This window comes from Canis lupus, chromosome 20 (assembly GCF_048164855.1).
Source record: "Canis lupus baileyi chromosome 20, mCanLup2.hap1, whole genome shotgun sequence".
Classification (NCBI taxonomy): domain Eukaryota; kingdom Metazoa; phylum Chordata; class Mammalia; order Carnivora; family Canidae; genus Canis; species Canis lupus.
Window position 1 is genome coordinate 47,961,250 of NC_132857.1, and position 26,058 is coordinate 47,987,307.

The following is a 26,058-nucleotide window of genomic DNA, read 5'->3' on the forward strand; positions in this document are numbered from 1 at the left end:
CACATGGCAAAAAATAATCTACCTGTTCCTGTATTTTTTCACTGTAATGCTTCATGAGATTGTACAGACTACAACAAAGAGAATAAAATTCAAGATATTACGGAAAATTGTTTTTCCTAATCACCTACACACCAAAAAGTCCTCTCAAATTTAAGGCAAGGATGTCTTTTCACTTATTCTGACTGAGAGAAAATATAGGGAGATAATTACTTCCGTTTTATACTTCATTCTGCACATGTAGACAGAAATCTCTGGGGAAAAAAAAAATGTTTCTACTGCCTAAAACTCCTTGAAAATTTCTATAATGCTATAATGAAATGTAGTTAAAAATATCTTCCCTGACAGAAATCATATATTCCAAACAGACCACAGGCAAAACTGGATGTAATGCTTGTGTCTAGTTTTTTGGGTGTCTATTTCCTTACTTAGTGGTCACATTAATAAATGCTTTCCAAAGACACAGATGTTCAGAGTCCTCGTGAGCTTCCTCTTTTTTTCTCACTCGTTCTTCATTTTCATAAACACTACACTAAGAAAACTATCTGAAAGTCATCCCCACTTAGGTACTAGTGATTGGCAATAGTTGAAAATGATACCACCAGGAAAAAAGTGCTATCTGAAAGCATGCATTAAAGTGCTTTGGATATATGAAATAGACTTAAATGATGCATACAGGAAAAAAAAATCATTTTGCTCCATTAAGAACAATCTCTGATAACATATTAGCCATGAAAACAACAAAGGGGGCACCACCAGAAATATCGAGTCACAGGGTTGGAAAATAAAGCAAAGAGATGTCATTGAAGCTCCGTTATTGTCTTTATGAAGTAAATAAATATTGTTGCTGTTTTAGTTATTAGTCCAACTGAGCTTATAGACAGACTATCCAAAATAGTGAAATTTCTCCCTTTCTGATAGCAGAGTCTAAAAGTAAGAAATCCTAAACAAGTAAACAAAAACAACTAAGAAAAGAGAAACAACTAAGCGTGTCCCTTTTCCAGATACCATACGAGGAAATCAGTGGTGGGCACATTCAACCTTGAAGGTAATGAGAGGCTTAGAGGGAGATGGAGATGTCCTCCAAAAGAAAAAGACATTTTTCAGTATTTTGTAACTTTCTTATAAGCTTAAAATTAGACTGCACGGAAAATAAGAATTAAGTTAAAAAATGTAGGAAACCATTTGGGCAGCAAACATTTTTCACATTTACATATGCTAAACTTTTTTCCCTGGAGTTCTTTCTCTTGTATTTACTACTCATTACTATTCTTATAATATTTATCTCTTAAAGAGATAGTGGTCTAATTCTTATATTTTACACAGATTTCTGTTTAGTTTTTTATAAACAACATGGAAAGATTTTATATTTTTCCCAATCTCTTTAGGGTTCACAATTAGAGGCCTCTCTCTAACATGATAACAGTGAATGCTGGCAACACACCCTCATCTCAAGAGCAAGAGTCTAAACCTCACAGACATTCATGAACAAGTTTATATGTGGCAAGGTCACGGGAAGTCTAAGGACTGCAGTGAGTTGGAGAGCATTGGACTCTATGTCAGTGTCAACTGCTACACACTTTGGACTGTGGACATTGAAGGATGTACATCCAGCACTGCTATCGCTTCCTATTTATTTTCATGAGTAGCCTGAAATCTGGATTTTCTTCTTTTTCCTCTTTTTTTGATTATTTATTTATTTGAGAGAGAGTGTGAGAGAGAGAGAGAGACCACGAGTACAGACGGAGAGGGAGAAGCAGAGTCCTCGCTGAGCAGGGAGCCTGATGTGGGACTCAATCTCAGGTCCCTGAGATCCTGACTTGCACTGAAGGCAGATGCTTAACTGACTGAGCCACCCAGGTGCCCTTGAAATCTGGATTCTCATGTGAGCTTTTCATTTTCAATCTGTAACTTAGAAGAAAACTGGAAAATCCAACTGTTAAGGGGAGAGTCGTTATCACAATTGGTAATGAATATTTGCATTTAAAATAAAACTAAATTCTTAAGAAAAATGAATGAATTTGACGATAGCAATGAAGAAATCCATCAGTGGGTGGCAAAAATTGTTTTAGGTAAGTATTCTTTATGCTGCTGAAAAATCACCATATGAATGGCCTTCTTTGTCTATGCCAAATGCTGACATAAACATATTACAAGAACAAGAAATGTCCTTATTTTTGGCACACCTGTTCTAGACAGTACTTTCACGTATTTATGTCACTATTATATAGTTTGGGGCAAAAAGACATTTATAGCAGAACAGATACCAACTGAGCCTTCCCAAAGAAGCTATTGTTCCTGACAACTAAAAACATGATATGACTAAATGCATGTGATTTCTGTAGCCCGTAGCAATCATGGTAGTTTTAATGATTTGATTTTATGCTCTTTTCACTACAGACTGGGAGAAATAAAACATGGAGGTGAGCATTTCAGAGTTTTCTATCCTGCCATAAAATGGAAATCATACCTTTTCATCTCAAATAACATGTACAAATAAACTTTGACAATAGAATTCAAACATCAAAACAGATCAACTCAGAGTCTCTTGAAGTGGACAAGTTGAGGGATGTAGAGGGTAAGAATGAAAATATGTGCCTCACAACCAATGAACCATTGCTGGATTACCATTACATTTTTGCTCCTTTGCTGATTCCAAATCTCAAAGGCTAGAGATCACCAATCCTGTTTTATTTCCTAGTTCTATAAATAGAAACTTAAAATTCTTGAAAAATATTAATTTTTAAATCCCAAGGGGGAAAAAGCAGCTTGGGTAATACATAAAAATACTTTAGAAGATAATTTTATGCTTTCTCTTATCTAAATAGTTTTTCCCTTCCATTAATTAGGCCTTGCAAATTTTATTTTGTTTTTTTTTTTTTACTTTCTTAGATAGAGTGTGATGTGATATGCTTGGAACATCATCCGGACAATTCAAACAAAATAAAATTTATGATACTCTTATGTACATACATTCATATATGTCCATAAGTAAGTGCTTCATAAATTCTGTGATATTTCTATAGTTCTAATGCATATCTAGAGTACTGATATTAAATATGAAATCATCATGATAATGTCATACCTGTTTTAAAAGTGTGTAGTTGGAGCCATCAGTGCTAATTTTCCTTATTTCATGGTGATCAGCAAGAATTAGAAAAGGTTCTTCATCTAAATACCAAGAAAAAAAGGTAATTAGAATTATATATGTATGGTTTTCAACTTTGCTTAGTTTCAACTTTAGTTTCTGCAGCAATATAAATTTAAATGCCGTGTACTCTGATAGATTAATGGTGAAAAATTCACACTGAGCATCTCAATGATAACAAAATGAAAAGGCCACAGATACTGCTGCAGTATGAGAAATCTAGATAATTCTAAATACATTCCTCTCTTTCCCTCAGTTTTCATAAACAGCAGATTATGTAATTGATTTGGAATTGGTGGAAAATACCTACTTTCATAACCTGATTTTTGCAAATGAATTTCAGGAAAGAATAAACTACATCTATCTTAAAGACCTACAGTACAGCTAAGCTAAACAGTCATATAATCAGAAAACTCTTTCTTGATAATCAAATAACCAGCTTCTGCTGTCAGTTGGAACTCCAAGCTCTATAATTTTTGTTTAATTTCATCTTTTCCCATAATATTGCTTTTTAAATCCTTTATTGGTCATGAATGGTCTTTATTTCTTACTTATAGTTTGTCTATTATGTTATGATATCTCATTTGTTCTGGAATCTAGGAAAGATAATATTAAGAATCTGACCTTGCTCCAAATACATGAAGATCTTCTAAACCTTTAGATCAGTTTTCTCTTCAGAATTTTTTTGGAAACAAAATGGATTTTTATTTTTCTTAAAGATTTATTTATTTATTTTAAAGAGAAAGAGAGAGAAGGAGAAAAAGAAATACCTGCTGAGTGTGGAGCCTAACAGAAGGCTTGATCTAATGACCCTAAGATTATCACCTGAGTCGAAACCCAAGAGTTGGATGCTTAACTTATGGTCACCCAGGCATCCCACAAATTGAATTTGTAAATAGAAAATGGAAAGTTCTGTATAGCACATTTATTTGAATATGTATCTGAATAATTTAAATTCAAGTTGACCACATTCTTGATTGTTATAATTCTGGATCCATTCAATTCAAGTTCTGTCCAACTCTTTTTTTTTTTTTAAAGAGCTGTGTTTCTTTTTTCTTTTTTTTTTTAAGATTTTATTTATTTATTCATGAGAGACAGAGAGAGAGTGAGAGAAGCAGAGACACAGGCAGAGGGAAAAGCAGGCTCCACACAGGGAGCCCGACGTGGGACTCAATCCCGAGACTCCAGGATCACACCCTGGGCCAAAGGCAGGTGCTAAAAGCTGAGCCACCCAGGGATCCCCAAGAGCTTTGTTTCTAAGATGAAGTCATATATTTAGTTTCCTGGTAAGCAAATTTAATGTCAGTAGAAATTAAAAAAAAAAAAAACAATTAAAAACATAGTCACTTTATGTAATTTAATGTGGATTTTATTGTAAATCATTTATTGTTATGGAGTTATTGTCCTGTTTATGTTAAAAATTATTACTTTTCTCTTATCCTTTAGTTTCACAGTAAATATATAATACATAGGGTATATATTATATTTTAGCATGCTTTATGTCAGGGATTAGAAATGTATACTACACAGTCTGGACATCTCCTTCCATTAGCAAGACCACACCCCTAATCAATCATTCAATCTTCCTGTCGATGCTAAATCGAGATTCAAACCCTACTAAAAAGAGTCAGCTCAGAAGTTGAAGGTGCCTTGTGATCTCTTGTCTTTATATTTACAAATATAAAATTAAATATTTAAGCAGTTATGTTCTTTACTGCTTAAATGTAATACCTGAAATTATAAAACTCGTAGAAGAAAACATTGAGAAAAGTCTCTATTAAGGTCTTGGTAACAAATTTTTTAGATACAACACAAAAGACACAAACAATAAAAGCAAAAATAAGCAGAACTATATCAAACTAAAAACTTCTGCACAGAAAAGAAACAATCAACGTAATCAGAAGGCAACCTATGGAATGGGAGAAAATATTTGTAAATTATATATCTGATAAGATGTTAATATTATGGTTATTATTGAAAATATATATAGAACTTATACAAATCCACAAAAAGCCCCCAAAATATTTTATTTAAATGGGCAGAGGAGGGCCACCTAGGCAGCTCAGTCAGGTGAGCATTTGACTCTTGATTTTGGCTCAGGTCATGATCTCAAGGTTGTGAGACTGACCCCTATGTCAGGCTCTGTGCTGAGCATGGAACCTGCTTAAGATTCTCTTCCTCTCTCTCTACCCCTCCTTGCTCTCTATAAATTAATTAATTAATTAAAGTGGGTATCAGAACTGAATAAACATTTTCCCAATAACATACAAATGGCCAACAAATACATGAAAAGATGCTCAACATCAGTAATCATCAGAGAGACACAATTAAAACCACAATGAGATATCACACCTATTAGAATAACTATCATCAAAAAAACCTGAGATAAAAAGTGTTGGAAAGGATGTAAGAAAAGGGGACCTTTGTTCATCATTGGTGGGAATGTAAATCAACTACAGAAAATAGTACAGAGGTTTCTAAAAAAGTTAGAAATAGAACTAACATATGAACCAAGAATTTCACCTCTGGGTACTTCTCCAAAGAAAACGAAAACAAGATATCAAAGATCTATCTGCACTCCCATGTTTATGACAGCATTATTTACAACAGCTAAGATATGGAAACAATCTAAGTGTCTATCAATGGATGAATAAAGATGTGACATGCATACACATATGTGTAAATACGTTTATATATATAATCTGTATTCAAACACACACATTGATTTATACATTTGTAATTATGCATATGTATATTATATAGTATCCAATGTATATATATTGTATGTATTATATGTTATCTGTATTACATACATATGTAATACTATATTACACCCACACACATAATTGAATATTATTCAGTGATGAGAAATAATAAAATCCTACCATTTACAACATAGATGTCCTTGAGGACATTATATGAAGTGAAATAAGTCAGAGAAAAATAAATACTATGTAATGTCACTTATACATAGAACCTCAAAATAACCAAACTCCTAGAAACAGTAAAATAGTGATTACCAAGTATGAAGCATGAGAGAAATGGGGAGATGTTGGTTTAAAAGTACAAACTTCCAAAAAAAAAATAAATAAATAAAAAATAAAATAAAAAAAAAAAAAAAAAAAAAAAGTACAAACTTCCAGTTAAAAGATAATTAAGTTCTGAGGATCTAAGTCACAGCTTGGTGATTATGGATAACAACACGACATACTTGAAAGTTGCTAAGAGAGTAGAGCTTAAATGTTATTGCCACACACACACAAAATGGTAATTAGGTGAAGTGATGGAGGTGTTTTTAACACTATGGTGGCAATCATATCACCATATATAAGGGTATCAAATCAATACATTTTACTCTAAAGTTACACAGTTATAATTTTTTAAATAGTTACACAGTTATATGTCAACTATATCTCAATAAAGTTGGAAAAAATCTATTCTCTCTCTAGCAAAAGATTTATGCTTCAGAGACATTTTGGTTTTGTATTAAAATTATTATTAGTTTCCAATTATCACTGTTTTGAAAAACAACAACAGCATGGATACATGATATAATAAGACCAAAATTGCAATCATTAGTAGTCATCTCCTTTATACCATTCTTAGTGAAAACTTTAAAGAAGCAAAAACATTGATTGGTTTGGAGATTTTATCTCTTCTTATGTCACTGAATGCATGATATAGTAAGTAGGTTGGTAAATCTAAAAAAAAAAAAAAAAAAAAGGCTCCAAATAATAAATAAATTAATTCAGTGATGACTATTCCAACAGTAAGTAAAAATGAAATTTAAAAAATTGAAATGGCTATCTTTTTTCCTCAGTAATGTTCGAAGGTATAACTGGTTGAAAACTAATTTGAAGAATTCCTGTCACTGGCATTTATTTTATGTAGGTAAATAAAATATCTAATGTTTTAAATGTTGTCATGTGTATATGACATACATATACATAATAAACTAGCCATGCTATTTGATTCATTATACTCAAAAACAAAGGGGGAAGAGAAATATTATATACCATTTTTTTCTCACTTAAAAACAATAATTACTTATCATATATTGCTTTGTATTATTTTGATATGTGTATTTGCCCCTAATGAATTACAATATTTTTAAAAATTTGGCCTATGTTCTATTGAATTTTCTAATTTACAAATCAAACACACTACTTGGAACAAATAGAGATTTAATAATATTTGCTGAATCACTGGAGGAATTCAAATAGTCCTACATAGTTGATTTATTGCTATTGTTGTCATCATCATTGCCATTATCTTTATTGACCTCTTCTCCTTGGCATACATATATGAGTGTGTATGGTGTAGAGAAGGAAAAACTATTATAATACAATCACAATAGGCTTTTTACCGGTCTTGGCTAAATCTACTCCTAAGAACCTGTGATGTAGCAGGAGAAATTGCTAGAAATAGTTCTTTTCACTTCTGAGCACTCTCAAAATCTAGGAAGCACTTAATAATTCACAAGACCATAATGCAATTTTATTACAAATAGAACAGTTTGTGGACAGCATGCAAAATTAGAGTGACAGGTTCCTATATCAAGTAGGGAAGAATTTTGATTTCTCAGAAACACCAGCGGGTATGAACTCAGTAAGAATGGCTATAAAATTCAGAATCCATATGTGTAACTGAGGTTGGATTAGTGGACAAGTTCAATTCGATACCTGAGAGTGATTTGCAGCCATTGGGGTTATCAGGTTGTATTTCATAGCCATCTGTACAGAGGCACTTGTAGGTCCCATATGTATTAATGCATTGCTGGCTACACGGAAATCCCAAGGAGCATTCATCAATGTCTACACATGTTTTACCATCATCCTTCAGTTGGAATCCAGGCCAGCATTTGCACTGAAGAATGAAAAACAAGCATAATCATCAATTCATATCATTGTCACTGTCTTTTTCTATTGAATATCCCTTTAGCTTGATTCAAGAAAGAAAATAGTGTAAGAGTGGATAATGGCAAGTCTTTCTGTCTCCAATGGTTTTAATAAGAATTATGTATATTAAATAAAGCTAAAGCTAAAAAAAATTTCCTAAATATCTTCATTTGATCATCTGAGGTTGGCAAGATCATAAAAGTTAATTGACGTCCTCAAAGCCATGTGGCTATACCATGACAGCAACAACATGAGGCAACTTCTTTTGTTCTTTTTCTGTTACATTACATTGTATTTTCAGTGGACTTTAACAATCACAAGAATTTACTATTACTTGGAACTTTGAATACTAAATGGTTACATGTGGAATTTCATCAGAGCTTTACAGAAATCTATGATGCAGGTCTTATTGTTTTTAGTTAACTGATAAGAAACCTAGAGGCACAAAGGGAATGGTACCTGGATAAAACCAGTTGGAGAAACTAGACTGATGTAACCCTTAGTAAGGCCCAATTAATATTTAGGGACTGGGTCTGGTTCCATAACCATGTTGATGTTGTCTGGAGAAATAATAGTAACAATTTCCCCACTATAATCAGTTTGTATCATCAAATGTTTTCTTCAGCATCTCTATCATGTAGTGTATGAACCTCTGATGATGGCATGCAATATTCACTAACTGGCATGTAAATTCTGAATACAATATGTCACTCCGTACATGTCTTTGCAGTCCTGAAAACAATGGCATCCTGTGATCCTGTGATCTGCAAAAGTCTTTCAAGTCTATACTCAGTTCCTGCCAACTAGCATATGAGAACTGTAATTACATAAAATGAACCTATAATTGGCCCAATGATTACAATGCTATTAACCTTTACAAACATTATTTAGCACTCTGGGAATAAAGGAATGTGCGAATATTGAGTAAGACAGTGAATTAAAATAAGCCCTAAATGGTTAACAGTAACTAGTATTCAAGAGTTATTCAGAGCAAACACTTAATAACCTCATTTATTTGAGGGTAAACATGATGGCAGAGCTTTGTATCTATGGAGAGAAATATTAGAGAGATATATGTGCATATTTTTAAATAACAAACAACTGAATTTTTTAAGGACCAAAAAACCCCCCATATTTATTAGTTGGGAGAGAAGCAGGATCATCTTCACCTGAAAGTACTCTAACGAGAATTAAATACCATTTACTAAGTTCTTTTACCAGGAATGGATTCCTTTAAGCTCTTAGCACTTTCATCATTAACAATTTACACCAATAATTAGCTAATAATCCTCAGTAATTATGTGTTGTTTTGTTTTCTAGTACCCACTAGCGCACAAGCATTTCAAAGCAAAAGCCCCAGCTTGATTTCCCACACTCTCCTTATCAAACTCTTACTTCCTTTGAGAACACTCATCCTGCTACCTGATTTAGGAAGTCAGGACAGTTGGTGCTTTGCGATGGCAAAAAAAGTGAGATGCTTACTGTTACATAAGTGTACATTTTAGAATGGTTCAAAACAATGGTTCAATTGGTAAATGTTATGTCATATATATTTTACCACAATTTGTAAAAGCAATATTTTTTTTAAATAAAGTGAGAAAATGACAGTATTCAAAAAGTTATCACTGAAAAGGCCGGAAAATGACCATGTGCTCAGGTGGTTGGGAAACCAGAAATCCATAGTCTGACATAAGACAGTGGTGAATTCAAGGGGCTCATTAGGACAAGTGAAAGGATTTTTAATAGAATGTACTGAGTTCCTCTCAAAGAGTATTAGAAAAGGAAATAAACAGTGTCCCAGTTTTAATGGGATTTCTGAAAATGTTTTTGAATGGCTAATGTCAGGCTTATCGAACTATTCTAGCAAAGAGACGGCTTAGATGAAAACACATTTATTGAAAATCAATTTCTTAAGGTAGAATTGGTAAAAGCTACCAAATGTAATATATACATTTCTATAAACAAATGAAATTAGTATGTCTAGGGTTATCAGTAACTTTTTAAGAAATTGTTTATTGAAAGAGAATTTTTTTTTAGATTTATTTATTTGAGGGGGGAGAGAGAGAGACATAGCACAGCACACACAAGCAGGGGGAGGGAGAAGCAGGCTCACCACCAAGCAGGAAGAGCCTGACACAGGGCTTGATCCTAGGATGCTGGGATCATGATCTGAGCTGAAGGCAGACACTCAACCAACTGAGCCACCCAGGCACCTCTAATCTTGTTTTAACAGAAACATATTTGCTCCCAGATTACCCAAAGGTATCAATGGGAAATTCCACTAGCCTAATTTTCATAAATTGAATGAAAGAAACTAATAATCATTTGTATCTTCAAAGATTCATCTATATTTAATAGAAAATAAGTTTTAAAAACTCTCACCTTCATTTACAAAGAAAAACAATTTTTATGAAAGTGAGATTTATGTATATTCAATATCATCTTGATTTTTCTCATCTTTGAGAACTACTTCAAATTTTCCTGGTTTGTATTAATTTTTATATAGTGACAAACAGCTATCAGAATTACAGCTATCGATACTTTTCCTATTACATTCAAATAAGTTTCTTTGCAGCTTTTAACGTGATATTTGACAAATGTTATTTTATTTCTAATATATACCTTAAAACTTACTTCTCTCCCAGAAGTACATTTATTTTTACATGGTAAATTATCCTTCCCATCAAAATAATATCCTTGCTTTAGTAAATGTTATTGCTCCCTTTCGAATAGTTAGATACATTGTATTTGTTTTACAACAAACGTGCAAATTGTTCACAGCCCATAAGGTCTAAATTTTGCTTTTGTAAGCAATTTTCATTTTATTGCAGAATTTGGAGGAGGATTTCATGTCATGTTCTGCAGATATTGTAATGAGAAATAGGTTACTGGGTGGTTTTCCCCATTCAATAGAAGAGAAAAACTCATAAACTTTTTTTCCCAAAAATATAGAAGCTTTTTCTTGTAGATAAGTCTTTTTATTAAATTTCCTATCAATAAATTATCATTAATATAAATATAAGCGTGTGTATGTATAATCTCAACACAGTATGTAAAATATTTGCTTTGAAACTTTATTTAAATCTCTCATTTATGATTCTAGTCTCAGCTGCTTGAATTTTTATATCTCTCTTGTTTCCCCAATAGATGCTTTATTTTATTAATTAGTTTTGACATGTGTACATATTCAAGAACCCTATTCATAGCAATTCTTTCAGGTATCATATACATAGACTTTATGAATGATTAAATATGTTGTCTATTTTAACTAGAATTCTCCTTCATTCTATGACTCCTTTTGAAAAGTCAAGGTGAAAATACTAATTTTAAAAAAATATCAATAAGTATTTCTATATGAGAGATCTTATAAAGTAATTAAAATAGATTTAACATGGCACTCAGGATGATGCCTATTTCTACCATAGCGGTTTTCTAAACATGGCATTTCTGAGCACTAAGTACTTATATGCAGGCATTTTATTTTATTTTTTCATTTTTATTTTTTTTAAAGATTTATTTAATTATTTTAGAGAGAGAGAGAGAGAGAGCATGAATGGGATAGGAGCAGAAGGAGAGGGAGAGAGAAAATAGAATCATTGAGCAGACTCCCCGCTGAGCAGAGTCGGACGGTGGGGGGGGGGTCCATCCTAGGACCCTGAGGTCATGACTTGAATTCTTCACTGACTGAGCCACCCAGGCACCCCATATGCAGGCATTTAAAAAATATTAAACCTCATTTTGAATGTTATGTCAAAAAGTGACCATCTGATATTCTATAATTTTTAGATTTCTCCAAGATTGTTATTCTAGATTTAAATACATTCAGATAAACACAAGGAGAACTACACTGAAATTTAAGTTTTTAGATAGATAGATACTGATTCTATGATATAGAGATTCTGTAGATACATAGAAATACAGAATGTATATATTATATAGATAGAACTAAAGAACTATTTATAAACTATGAGTTGAAATTTTAACTAATTATCTGTAACAATTCCATGACACATGCTCTGATTTTTCAGGAAACACATGTCTATTGATTATGCAGAAGTCACTGGTGATATTTTTTCTGCTTCATTGGGTTTCAAAATATTTACTGCCAAAATTAATTATTTGATACATATTCATCTCATTAAGACTTATTTTGGCTCATTTATCTTGTTTCATTTTACCTACAACACAATGCTTGTGTTTTAAGCCTGTAAATTTTTTTTTTTTAAGCCTGTAAATTTAACCAACTCTTCTTAATATAGTATTTGAACTATGTGTTAAACAAATATACCTTTTTTAATATTTGAGTTTTTAATCTGTTTTTGCACAGGGGGGAATGATTATTGTAGTTCTCTGGTTACATTTACATGCAATAAAATCCTATCAATGTAGCTAAATTAATCAAAATACTAGAAATCCAGAGATTACAAATGGCAAAGTGGTTATTTGGCTAAATTTGCCATTAGATAGAAATGGCTTGTCATAGAATGTCAATGTTGGCAGGGAAAAAGGTACAACATCTCTGCAATACACATGTATTTTTCTCTAGCATGCTTTAAAGAAAGGTATTTAGCTACTATTTAACCCCTTTAGTAGTGAGAAATGAGGCGGCTCATTCCAATGTAAAGATAGTACTTTAGAGTACTTTTCCTCATATTGAACAGTCTGCTTCCCAACTCATAATCCCAACCTTTGAAACAACTCAGACTAGGTCTGCTCCCTAATCCGGGGCTTCATATGTTTGAACACAGCTAATAAGCCATCTTTGCTCCAGGAAAAACTCCTTCCGAAGGTGCATGTCTGGAACATGGAATCCTAATGCTTTGGGATGTACAAATGTATATACATTACAATTTGTCAAAATTCCTCTTAAAATACCATGTTCATTAATGCACATAGTACCCCAGATGTGTTCTGATCAGTGCAGAACTCAGTATAATAAAAATCTAACCTCTGTAATGATCTTAACTGGCATAAGACCGTCTCTGTGTTTTGTAGGAGCATGCCCTATTGTTGATTCATACAGAGCTATCGCTCTGTTAAAAACACTGACTTTCAAATGAATCGCTCTTCCTGAGATTTTCCCACACTTACATCATCAATTTTAACCTAATGCACAGCTTTAATTTTAATATCATGCTCATTTGCATCCTCTATTCAACATGAATCAAACAGAAATGTTTTCAAAAGCTATTTCTGTCAATCAATTTTGTCAGTGAATCACGCTCTTCAGGAAAACGGTACTAACAAAACCAATTAGGATATTAGGGGTGATTTATTTTTAGTGTACCTGCACTCGGTCCTAATAATTCATGCGCTCTATTTTTTTTTCTTCCTGTGTACATGAAAAGTACTGTATTATCCAGTGTTGCAGTAAATAAATGATTAGCCCATTTCACTTCAAAGATGGGAGGAAGAACGAGGGAAGAAATGGGAACTCAACAGTTGCATACATATTTATGTGCTGTTAACATGGCAGGATCTCTCTAAACACTGGGTTTTTCTTGCCTTTTTTTTTCTCTTTATGTTCAACATATATTGAAAATCACTTTGGCATTTTTGTCTTTCTGAGTACATTTTTACAATTTTTATGCCACATGATTATAATGAGTGGCTTATATAGATACTCCTAATTTAAATACTTTTACCAGAAAATACTATGATGCATTTTAAGTTCTACAGCTCTTTGGATTGAATAGTATTCATTATCTCAAATTCCAATGTATCATGTGATTTTCTATTTTTGATGAGACCCTACCTTGTAACTGACTGGAAGGTCCTGACAATCTTGAGAACATCCACTGACTTTCTTACTCAAACATTCATTTATATGGCAGTTTCTCTCATCTGAGCCATCGCCACAGTCATCCTTATTGTCACAAAGACTTCCACTGGGAATGCACCTGCCATTTTTGCACATAAAAAATGAACTGTTGCATGACTGTTCTGGAAAAAGAAAATAAAACAAATGGAACATAAAGGGCATGCCATTGCTTTATACTACAATTGCTGAAAACATTCACACGTATGATAACTTATCTGTCAAAAATTAGTTAAATTTATATACATATAAAATCCTCTATATGTAGTGTAGCATTTTATACACAAAACATTAAAAAAAACAAGGGCAAACTGTACTTTCATGTTCAACACTTACTGAAAATCTTTCTTTGCCATGAACATTAGCACTCAAAATAAGCACCTATAGGCAAATTAATGAAGTCTTTCTGTCTTCACCTATATTGTGAAGAATTGACTCAAAAGTATAATGAGAGTTTGACATTTCCCTCAAGCCACAGGTCTCTGAGAAATTATATGTCACTAAAAATTAAGAATCTAGAATAGGTAGATATTCCTAGATTCTTTTTCTTCTTGGAAATATAACATTGACATTTTTAAGTCAGGGCATAAAAAGGACATTTGTGGTGAATAATAGTTGTTCCAAATATAGCTATGGAAAAGAGTTTAGGTTTTGGAGCTACTCATAACCTGATGACTTGAACATTATTCATTATCATACATGATAAAAGAAAGCCTATTAACATGTAAAGTACATGAGAAAAAGTAATAGGGTTTATTTTAAATATATGACTATGTATTTGGTCTTTGGAATAGTGAAATGAAAAATAGTCCAAGTTTGGCTATGTATATATTTCTGTTCAAATGATATGCAGTTTGCTTTATTTTGGCTAAGCATCATTAATACAGACCTTCTCTTAGTAAATCTCAACTTACTTTGTTTGAGCTTTCAAATAGGTCCAAATAAGGAAACTGTTTTCACATAAAATCACATATTAAGAAAAAATGATTTTTTGAAAGGGGTCAGGGTAATGGATCCATTTGGTGCATTGCCTCAAATCTTCATATTTTAGCACAGATTTAAATTTCTAAAACTAGCTTGACAACATAGTTGATTGCTAAGATCCTCCATGGTATCACTTGAAACATCACATGCTTAATTATTTGCATTTATTTTCATTGAATATCATACTAGACTGAACTGAAAATCAGAGTCACAGTTTTGCCATTGAAAAGCAAATTTTGGAATAAGCATATTATATATCTTCTGTACCTGCACTTTTGCACTTTGGGTTTAAAGGTGCTTCATCAGAATGATCAGAGCAGTCAAAGTCCCCATCACACTGCCATTGAGTATTTAAGAGACATCGTCCATCAGCACAACTAAATTCTTCTGCAGTACACTCTCGGTATCCTAGAGACAAAGAAAGTAACATTCTAATTCATATGACAAATATTAAATCTGCATTCCCTAACGTACACCATACCTAGTTAACCATGGGACCTATCTATGTCTTCTATAGGAAATGTTTCTTATTCCTTTTTGGGACAGTGGTCATACTTGTAAGAGATATTTGTGGTTAAGAAGTGGGGTTAAGGTCCAGGAAAGAAAATAAAAAACAAGGCAATCTTATTGTTTCTAGGTGAGGAAACAAAAGTGCAATACTCAACGATACTGTCTCTATTCACCTATAATCTATGTCCTAAAGATTTTCCTTTGAATGGAAAACAAGAATAAAGCTATTAATGTTTTTTCAAGACTAAGCTTGGTTAGGTATAGTACCAGAACATATGGATGAAGTGATTCCGAGTTACAATGATAATTCTCAGAAGCCATAATGCCATGTTTATGTTTGGGAAGCAGCATTTGGAAGTTTAAAGAGATTGTTAAAAAATTTTTTTAAAGTCAATTTATAAAGCAATAAGCACACAACTATTGTAATTATCCTACATATTGATACTTAGAGGCACTAAAAAGCTTTATTCAAATCACAGTATCAACCCGTCAATTTTTAATGTTCATATCTATGCCTATTTATAAGTAAAACTCATTTGATTTTGACTATTATGAGTTTTAGATTGAATTTTTCCTAAGTTTCTTAACAATGAAAACTGTCATTGCTATTAGAAACTTTCTGGTAAACCTGGTATATATATTTTACTTTTGAAGATAGGAAATAAGATATGTATGTTTGTTAACAAATAAATAGAATACCAATAGAAAAATATTTCAACAATGATAATACAATTGAAAGGTTTGTCATACTGAATGGCAAACTGCAGAGTTTAGAAACAATTTTAGTTTCCCTGCTCTTTCTTCCTCCCTTGCCCTCTTCACTAGTTCATTCTCCTTGGTCAATATATACATTACATTCAAGTCTCTCCCAGCCCAGTGACAATAAAAATCCATCAGAGGAGCCTGGGTGGCTCAGTCAGTTGAGCAACTGACGCTTGATTTAGGCTCAGGTCATGATTTCGGGGTCCTGGGATCAAGTCCCCAGTAGAGCTCCATGCTCAGTGGGAGTCTGTTTGAGGATTCTTTTACTCTTCCCTTCCCTCTGCTCACTCACACTCTCTCTCTTCTCTCTCAAATAAATAAAAATAAAAATCTTTAAAAAAATAATCCATCCACATAACTCTTATGTACACATTATCCTTCTTTCCTACCACTCTACCCAGCATTCCCTTACTTATCTCCAGTTCAGCCTCCATTCATTCAATCCATTTCTACAACATCTACCTTCTTAAAATCCTCTTGAAGCCAGCAAATACCAAGTGACAAGTGTCAAATTCAAGGGTGTATCACACTCTTATATATTTCACTTTCCTGCAGCATTTGATATTGTTGAGCATACTACCTTGTAAATAATTTCCTGGTTTAATATTTACAATCCATTCCCCATGACGTTGTCTTACTTTGGCTGTTTCCTTGTATCCTTCTTTCTGTATGAAGTCCTCTCCTCTTCCATCCTAAAATATTGCAGGTGAAGCCCTAACTTCAATCTTTAGCCTATTGTTTTCCTCTTTTCCTTTCTGCAGTGTTGGCTGTTTTCAATTTTTTTCATATTTTGAATATCAGCTTTATGCCGATGGCCAGCAAATTAATTATATTTGCAGAGATCATACTGGTGACCTCTGGAACTAAATTTTCAAACACTCACTGTATAACTTCATGTTATTGTCTGATTAACACTTCATATTCAAAACATCCAAAATTTATTATTATTATTATTATTATTATTATTATTATTATTTACATTTCTCTTCTTCTACATCAGGAAAACTTGGCCCTTAACCTCTTGTGTTCCAAAGCCCATTAATGATGGTAACGCCATCCACCAAGTCATCCAAGCTAGAAATTCTCCTTTATCCTCCATATAGGACTCTAAATGAATCCTGACCCATACTGTTCTTTCCATTCCACCATTTCTGTCCTGGTTTATCATCACATCATTAATCACCAGAACTATTGCAATTATCTTCTAGCTAGCTTACTTTCCACCTAACGGCTCCCCTGTCGCAGGGCAATATTTTATCCACTCTGCTGAAAAAGATGATTCTGAAACATATTTTGACTGTGGCATTCCCGTTTCAAATGTGTGCTGTCAACTGAGAGCCAAAATAATTAAACACAAATTCTTTAACATTATATTTCAGACTTCCCCGGATCCAGTTTCAACTTTCTAATTTCAATTTACCTCACAAAAGACTATTATTCTTCAACTATGTCAATATGTAGCCATTTGGAAATATAAATAGAACTTTCTATGTGTCCAGAACTATTCTAAGCACTTTACAAATATTAACTAATTTAATTCTCTCAACAGCCATAAGAGTTAAACAATGTTGTCTTTTATTTTTTTACAGATGAGGAATTGAGGTGCAGAAATGTGAAATAACTTCAAAGGTCATACAGATACTAGGCGTCCGAGCCAGAATCTAGACCCAGGCCATCTGGCTCCAAGTCCGTGATTTTAACCACTGTGTTATTTTATCTACCATCTACACATGACTTTCTCTAACATTCTCTCTGCTTCTATTCTTTAGTGCTTCAAAAAATTTTTTTAATAATTTTTTCTAAAGATTGTATTTATTTATTCATGAGAGACAGAGAGAGAGAGAGGCAGAGACACAGGCAGAGGGAGAAGCAGGCTCCCTGCAAGGTGCCTGATGTGGGACTTAATCCCAAATTCCGGGATCACACCCTGGGCCGATGGTAGGTGCTCAACTGCTGAGCCACCCAAGCGTCCCATAGTGCTTCAAAAATTATTCTCTCAGCTCTGATCCCATGTATTGTGATTCTTAGTCACATCTGACAACGTGTGCTATTATTCTAGTGTGTATTTCTGATTTTCCTGTTTGTCTGCAATTTCTTCTAGTGGAATCTGTCTCATTCATTTCCATATCAACTGCATAAGTGTCTAGCAGAGGGAAGATACTCAATCAGACATAACTCTACTTCAAATTTACATCTCAAGGTATGATGCACCTTTTAAAATATCACATCAATACCATGACTTAATGGTGAAAAGATCATAAAAACTGGGATCCGCTGATTTCAAAGAGATTGTTATCAAAGACCAAGACTATAGACACAACATAAGGAGAACAAAGGAGGGCACTAAATCTACTGCCTTTCATGATTATATGTGGATTTTATGGCTTTTCATCTTATATTTATTCATGTACACATTTAAGTTTTTGTTTTTTACAAAAATACTAAGTTTGTGTAAAATTTCAATTTCAAGTAAGAACTTTTCATGATTTTCACTACAAAAGTTACATTTGTATCTATATATACATTATATATGTGATGGTCAGCTAAATATATATGCGATGACAAGACAAATGTCACAATAATATTAAATTTTAAGAAATAAGCACACATGTAAGAAGATAAGGTGAAAGAAGAATATTAATTATACAGCTTCTCTGATAATTGTGAATTCTATTTTTTCTTCATTCAAATACTTGATTTGGCTATAAGATTGAATTAGCTAGCCATATATTGTTTTTCAACCAAGACATTTTATAACTATTTCCCCCATGTGCTTCCTAATAAGAACATATTATATGTAGACATGATCTCCAAATCAATGTATAATTACGCATTAGAGTTTAAAGAGGTTATTGAGGTACTACTATGGATAACTGAGCTTACATGCCCTTAGTGATACTAAGAAATGTGTTGTTTTTGTCATTTATTTATTTCCTGAGTCATCCTAAAAGACCATTATTTAGCCAAAGAATGTCTTCCATGAAAAGTCTGAATATGCTTACCACACTGCAGTGACTCATCTGAGCCATCTCCACAGTCATCATCATGGTCACAAACAAATTGCTTGGGGATGCACACTTTATTATGACACATGAAAGCATTTTCATCACATGTATTATTGGGAGCTAAGAAAGATATCACAAAGAATAAAGTTAGATGAGTCCCTATTTTACTTTTCCCCATGTGAGGAGTTTGGGGAATGTATGTTATTATACTCAATAATTATAGTTATTTAGAAAAAGAAAAGTTTGCTCAATATTCTATTCATAATATATATCAACTACATATAAATTCATAATATATATTAACATACAGACATATACCAAATATATGAATGTAATTCAAAGTTTCAGTATTAATACATTCAACAATTCCAGAGTGACCGAAAATTTCAGGACATTTAGCAGTCTGTAAGTTTGCTCAGGGATGAATTCAAACATTCATGTGATAAAAAACAAACAAACAAACAAAACAAAAACAAAAACAAAAAACACTCAACTGTAATAATGTGGCTAGATTTTTTCTCTCCTCATTCCTTTACTAATATTAGTAAAGTGATAAAAAAAAATTAAAACCTTGCTTTCTTGTGAAAAATGGAACTGAAAAGACTACCAAGCGCTAATGCTTATGATGAAGTGAAAAGAAAGCATCAAAAGAGCTAAGAAAGTTATTGTCTCTAAGATGAAAATAAAACTTGTGGGTTAAATTAAGATCTATGGTGTGATAAGCCCAAGCATTAAGCACCACATCAAATTAGGATATCTATCCACAAAATGGAATATCGATTCTTTCAGAATCCTGAGCCATGACAATAGTGCTGTAGCTAAGGTCCTAACCAAGGGGGAGAACGGTTGACCAAAAAGTCCAATAACTTTCAGCAAAAGTTCGAAAGCTGGTAACTTGTGCAGAGTGAATTAATGTTAATATGCACAGAACAATATGCATAGAAGCACAGTGGTTTGAAGAGATCATTTTCAATTACCTTGTCTTGTTTAAGGGATAAATGCTATGGTAGGACTCAAGGTTTGGGGTATTTTGAATGTAAAAAAATCTTCTATATAATGGATGTTAACTAAACTTATTGTGGTAATCAGTGCACAATATTGCATATACCAAATCATTATGTTGTACACCTAAAACTAATACAATGCTATATGTCAATTATATCTCAGTTTTAAATAAAAAAGGACTATGAAACATGGCATTATAGGATACTAGAAAGGGGAAGGCTTTGCAAAGGGTCACTCTGCTACTTATAATTTGTATCCTGAGGAAGGTATTTACCTTCTTGCTGCATCTGTTTCTTTATCTGTTTAATGGGGATAATAAAACCTATCTGATAAACTTCTTGCAGGAACTAGATAAGGTATATGAAGCAGATCAGCTCATTTCAGGAACTCAATAAATTCCAGGATGCTACTTAAATTCCTATCTGTGTAACAATTATTTTTGGCAGATCCTCAAAAACATTTCACTGAGATACTTTGGGAACTCAATAATGCAAATAAAAGCACCTACCAAAATAATTGACACATAATGGGCACTTGAAAAAATTTACATGACTTCTAACCTCCTTCCATGTCTTAATAGGCACTTCCCTCTACATAGAACACCTCTCTCTTTTTTCTCTTTGTTCTTTATGACTCAATAACGTTATTTTTCTTGAAATCCTTCAGTGACACTTCTAGTGTTTTTTGTATATTATTTCTTTGTGATGACCTCGTATCATTTCTATATTTCATCTGTCACTTAAGGCATAATTATTCTTTTACAAGCCCTATTGGCTCCCTACCCCCAGACTTCCCTGTCTTAAAAAAAGGAAATCTCTGCTTTCAAGTCCATAATGACTAAAATAGAGACACGACTAAGTAAAACAAAAAGGATTCCTTGGGTTTAATCAAGTGTAATTTATTTTCAACAAACTTATCTTCAAAAATGATGCGGAAGCCACGTAGGAGCTGCCCATTATAATCAAAGTAAAATGCAGTTACTAATAACTCCTCTAACTTTGAACTGTATGACAGCTTATATAACTCCAGTGAATTATGCCAATTCTAATACGTGAATTCTTTTTTTTTTTTTTTTTTTTTGAAACATAAGCAACAGAGGCTTATTTAGCATTAACGCTTTCAGGTCACTTGAGTACAATTTGTTGTATTTTAGCATAATTTACTTAATAGCACCCATGTGTTCCAAAAGTGCTAATATGCCTCCCAGAGTGTTAACTTGCTACAATAGCAACAGTATACTGGGACCATCTGGTCCCTGAATTGAGGCATAATCCTTTATTATGTAGCCCTCAGTAGCCCCATTGACCTTTACAGACACACAAATCAGTTTCAAGATCAAAGTGAATCATTCTATTATAGCGTGAGTTCTGTGCTCATAGGCCTGCCTCAAAGTTTGTTCTTCCTTCTCCACTTAACTACCCCTTCCACCTCCACACACGCACACCCGCATACACACACACCTACGGTACGGCTTCAAATACAGTTGTAAAGACCTCAAGACGGGTCCTTGGTGAGATAATTAGCAGAATTCACTTTAATGAGCAGAACTCACAGCGCTGTTTCTGACAAATTGCTCATCTCAATAGATCCCCATGTGACCTTGGGACCTGCATTCAAATACTCGGCTCCTTTATTCTCTTGATCAAGCAAAGGAATTTATCTAAATTTTTACTGTTGAGCAATTCCGTGAAAATTTCCTGAGGTGACCAAGAGTCAGAGACTTAATAAATCGTCTGACCTCCTAAGGTGTTCCCCCAATCCCCTGGCTTCATTCAGCTATAGCCATACTATTTTTACCTGACCTAAGGGTTAATACCCTCTCCGTAGGACTAATAGGTGTTTACTGACCTTCTGATCAGTAGTTATTTGGGATCACATCAGCCATTTATAGAGTGTCCGTAATAGGCAATCTAAAAGCCTTTGTGGGGGTAGGGTTGGGGTTCTAGAAAAAAAAATAACAAATCTCCCACAGTCACACACACATCAGGAAGCTACATAACCTCAGAAGCGAAATGATGAATCTGGGTTCATCAGAATGGTTTTAAAATGGGTAGTCTCCCTCTGCATGTTTGAAAAACTCTGAACAGCAGGTAGAGGGGTTGCTGGACTATTATGGTGACCACATGGCACCTGATGAATTCTGATACTACTTATGAGTCCAGGGATTGGGAAAGTGAGAGAAAATGTGATATGGTGAGTACTGCAAAAGCAAGAGTCTGCCTTCCTTCACACAGAGCCCCACGTGTCCTACCACAGCCCGCTGTGGAGAGCTCATCACTTCCGTTAGGACAGTCCCTTTCACCATCACACAGCCAGTGTCGTGGCACACACGCGTGGGAGCCCTGGCAGCTGAACATGTCGACTGCACAGGTCGCAGCGCCTGAAACCCAAGGAAAGAATGCTATTAAGATCACTACACGTCTGCTGGGAAAGGGCTCAGGCTTATATTCCCTGTAGAGAGAAAGGAAACAGAAGAATGCTGCTGAAAAGGAAGAGATTATTGCTATCAAATCATCACACAGTGTCCTTCTCCTAGAGATGTTTATGCATTTTCCTCTCGGGATGCATTCCTTCCTAAATGCAGGTATTAGATGTCCTAAGGCTGCATGGCAGAAAATAATAAAAATCTTTTCTCCTTAGAAGAGGTAGCAAGGCATAGAAATGGCATAGAATTGGTAATAAATGATGATAAAATTTCTCAAAGACTGAACCTAAAAGGATAATAAAAATAATGGCATTTTTATTACTTAATACATGCTAAGCACTTAATATATTTAGTCATTTGATTCTTGCAAAAATCCCAACCAGGACTATTATTAGTGTCATTTCACTGATAGGAAACTGAGGTTCACAGAAGCTGAATAGCGTGCAGAATGTCACAAGTTGCCCACGTATTGAGTTGGGGATCCAAAAACCCTTCTGATTCCTAAGCACCTTCTCTTAACAACTGAGGTCATGACTGTTACTCCCTACCTTGTGTTGTTGAAGAGAATAAATGTACACACGTTCCTTTTGTTTTTACACACTTAATAAATAGAATCTACTTTTTCTCTGCTCTGTAATTCTATGTTCCCCTTAGAGGCATGTTTTTCAAATGTATGCAGAAAAAAAAAATATATATATGCTTGCTGACTCTGATGATAAAGTTAAAGAGTCATAGGTGGTCCCTTTGTTTCTCCTTATATGGGTATAAGGCAATCATATGGAATAGAACAGGATTATTTCTCATGATGTTTTCCTAGCCTCCAGTACAGTTGTACATATGGAATGCTTTGTTTATTTATAGAAATTACTTGTTGAGTGAATCAGTTACAAGACCCTGAGATCATGTTCTAACTTTTCTTTAACTTCATTTTCCTGTGAGCAAAAGCTACCTGTAGAATAGATGCTGAAACATGCATTGCTAGAATTAGTTTTTTAAATGCTAATATCTGCAGGAAGAAAATATGACTGAATAAAATGATGAGAGATATTTGGTTCCAAACATTTAAAGCAGTGACCAAAATGGTTTAATTATATAACCATTATCATCTTTCTTTTCAGCTGTAGAGTGGTTATGAGCAGATAATGCCTTTTATTGCAATGCTTTCAATATGGAGGGCAGCAGGGTGCCAAAATAAAACCCTTTGAGGATTTTTTCCATCATAAACATGACTGTCCTTGACATATACTTTAGCTTGGAGGACAGGATGGCAAGTGAATATAGAAAAGTGCTCCAGGTAATTCAGATTTTTTCATTGGATAGAGGATCTGTGCTAATAGGACGAGATTTAATATGATCTCTATTACTGGGGAGAAATCATAAAAATCTATTAAATAAATGTTGCTTTCATTTAAAAATGAATTTACCTGCTACCTATTATGTCTTTAATACCTTCTATAATAGAATTACGTTCCTACGGAATTTATTTTTATACTATTCTTTATTATGATCTATCTTTTCAAGCTTGCTATAAGAATATAAAGTGTCACTTTCACTATTATGCTCTCAATTAGTGCTTTAATTTCCATAATATTTTTGTTATTTAGCTTGGGATTTTTACAAACTGCATTCTCTTTTGGTAAGGAAGTTTTGATACTTCCTTTTCTACTTTCTTATTATCACCCCAATTTATTCTCAGGGTAGGCATAATAGATATAACATCAATTTGGCTGTTGAGAAATTTAATTCTGTATGACCTTGGAGAAGACTAGTGTCTGAGTTTCACTATTTGTAAAATGAGGGGTATGACTAGATAATTACTAAGATACCTCAAGCTATAAAATGGCATAAAGCTCTTTGCAGCTAATTTTCTGGCTCCCTTGATAGTATTTAACAGATTCTGTATTAAGAGCATGCCAAAACATCATAGTCAATTGGAAAGAAAATGGGCCAAAGAAAAAACTCATGGCTTCATTCCATAGTTACCCCTGCCATCTGGAGACACATTGCCTTCCTCAGGGAAATGAATCCCAAGAAAGGAAGAAGACAAGCTGAAAGATTTCTACCAGATACATCCTGTGCACCTGCTCAGACATAATATTTGATTGGTTAGAGTCACCATCCCATTTAGGAAGCATTCAGGAAATCTGAATTCGGGTCTTAGCCCTGTCATCACTGACGGTCACTGGGTGACCTCAGGCAATTTGTTAACTTCTTTGAGTTTCTCTTTTTTCATCTGTCAAATGATGAAGGTGGACCAGAGGTAATTCTTTTTTTTTTTAAGCTTTTATTTATTTATGAGAGAGAGAGAGAGAGAGAGAGAGAGAGAGCGCAAGCAGGAGGAGCAGCAGGCAGGGGACTGAGGGACAAGCAAGATCCTCATGGAGCTAGGAGCACGATGATCCCAGAATCCTGAGATCATGAGCTGAGCCAAAGCAGACGTTTAACTGACTGAGCCACCCAGGAGCCCAGATGACGATTTTCAAAATGAGATCCTCAGATTTCCAAGTCAGAACCATTATTGTGCTTCTTAAGAAAGGTTGTGTTTACAGCCCACATTAGAATATTTGAAGGTGAAGATTAAGAATCTACATTTTTAACAAACTTCTAAGAAGGATCTTTTGTGCACTAGAGAGGAGAACCACTGAAATAAATTATTTATAAAATTCCTTTCCAATTCTAGTATATTAAATTCAGTGCTTTGAATGATACTGAGTCGAAAGCAGGTTTTTTTTTTTTTTTTTAATGTGTCACCAGGTTGGTAGTTAGCATGTAAATGCAGCCTGTAATTAAATGAAATAGACTGGGTGTTTTGATAATAGGTAAACATGTCCATTACCATTTTAATTCTTAAAAAAAATTATCAGGGCTCTGATAGATGTAGATGTGGTAATAATACTGAAAAATAAGGGAGAGAGCAGGAGAAATTGAACAAAAGAGAAGGGAAATAAATTAATTTATATTGTGTACCTGAGTCATGTTAGATGAGCACTATAGTTACATAAAGGAGTTCTTTTTTGTATCCTCTTAATAGGTAAGGAAAATACAGATGCAGGAGGATTCAACTCTGGTTTCAGGGTCTTTATATCTTCTTCTATATTGTATCCACTCAGGAAGGACAGAAGTACCAATTGAGCCATTTAATGTAGGGTTAAACAAAGGATCAAAAAGCAAGATGATTTTAAAGACTGGAAACATGTTCAACCCATCCATCCTAAGTAGGTAATTATTTTGTTAAAATCAAAGAAAATTAATAGCAAAGAGAAACAAAAGAGTTAAAAGTGACCAGCTAGACAATACAATTGATTACTGATTTCTTTTTCCTTTCAGAACTTTTTGATAGTGATCTTTCTATCTTTATCTGTTGTATAACTAAGTTGTTTCAGCTGTGTAAATAAAAAGTAGATTTGGGGTGGCTTAAATACCAGAAAATAAACTGCCTACTTTCAGAGGACACTTCCAATTTTATATTATTTACAGAGAACTTCAGTTTGGCTTCAGTAGTATAA

At 33.7% G+C, this 26,058-nt stretch overlaps 1 protein-coding gene across 1 annotated transcript in view; it reads right to left on the reverse strand.

Annotated features, from left to right (window-relative positions):
- LRP1B (LDL receptor related protein 1B) overlaps positions 1 to 26,058 on the reverse strand; it is a 1,825,680-nt gene that overhangs the window by 237,044 nt on the left and 1,562,578 nt on the right. Inside the window, exons 52-57 of the mRNA XM_072789062.1 lie at positions 22,379 to 22,507; positions 19,120 to 19,242; positions 15,113 to 15,253; positions 13,799 to 13,986; positions 7,828 to 8,011; positions 3,083 to 3,168 (exon numbers count right to left, since the gene is read on the reverse strand). Coding sequence (XP_072645163.1) covers positions 3,083 to 3,168; positions 7,828 to 8,011; positions 13,799 to 13,986; positions 15,113 to 15,253; positions 19,120 to 19,242; positions 22,379 to 22,507 — 851 coding nt within the window. The remainder of the gene's footprint in view (positions 1 to 3,082; positions 3,169 to 7,827; positions 8,012 to 13,798; positions 13,987 to 15,112; positions 15,254 to 19,119; positions 19,243 to 22,378; positions 22,508 to 26,058) is intronic.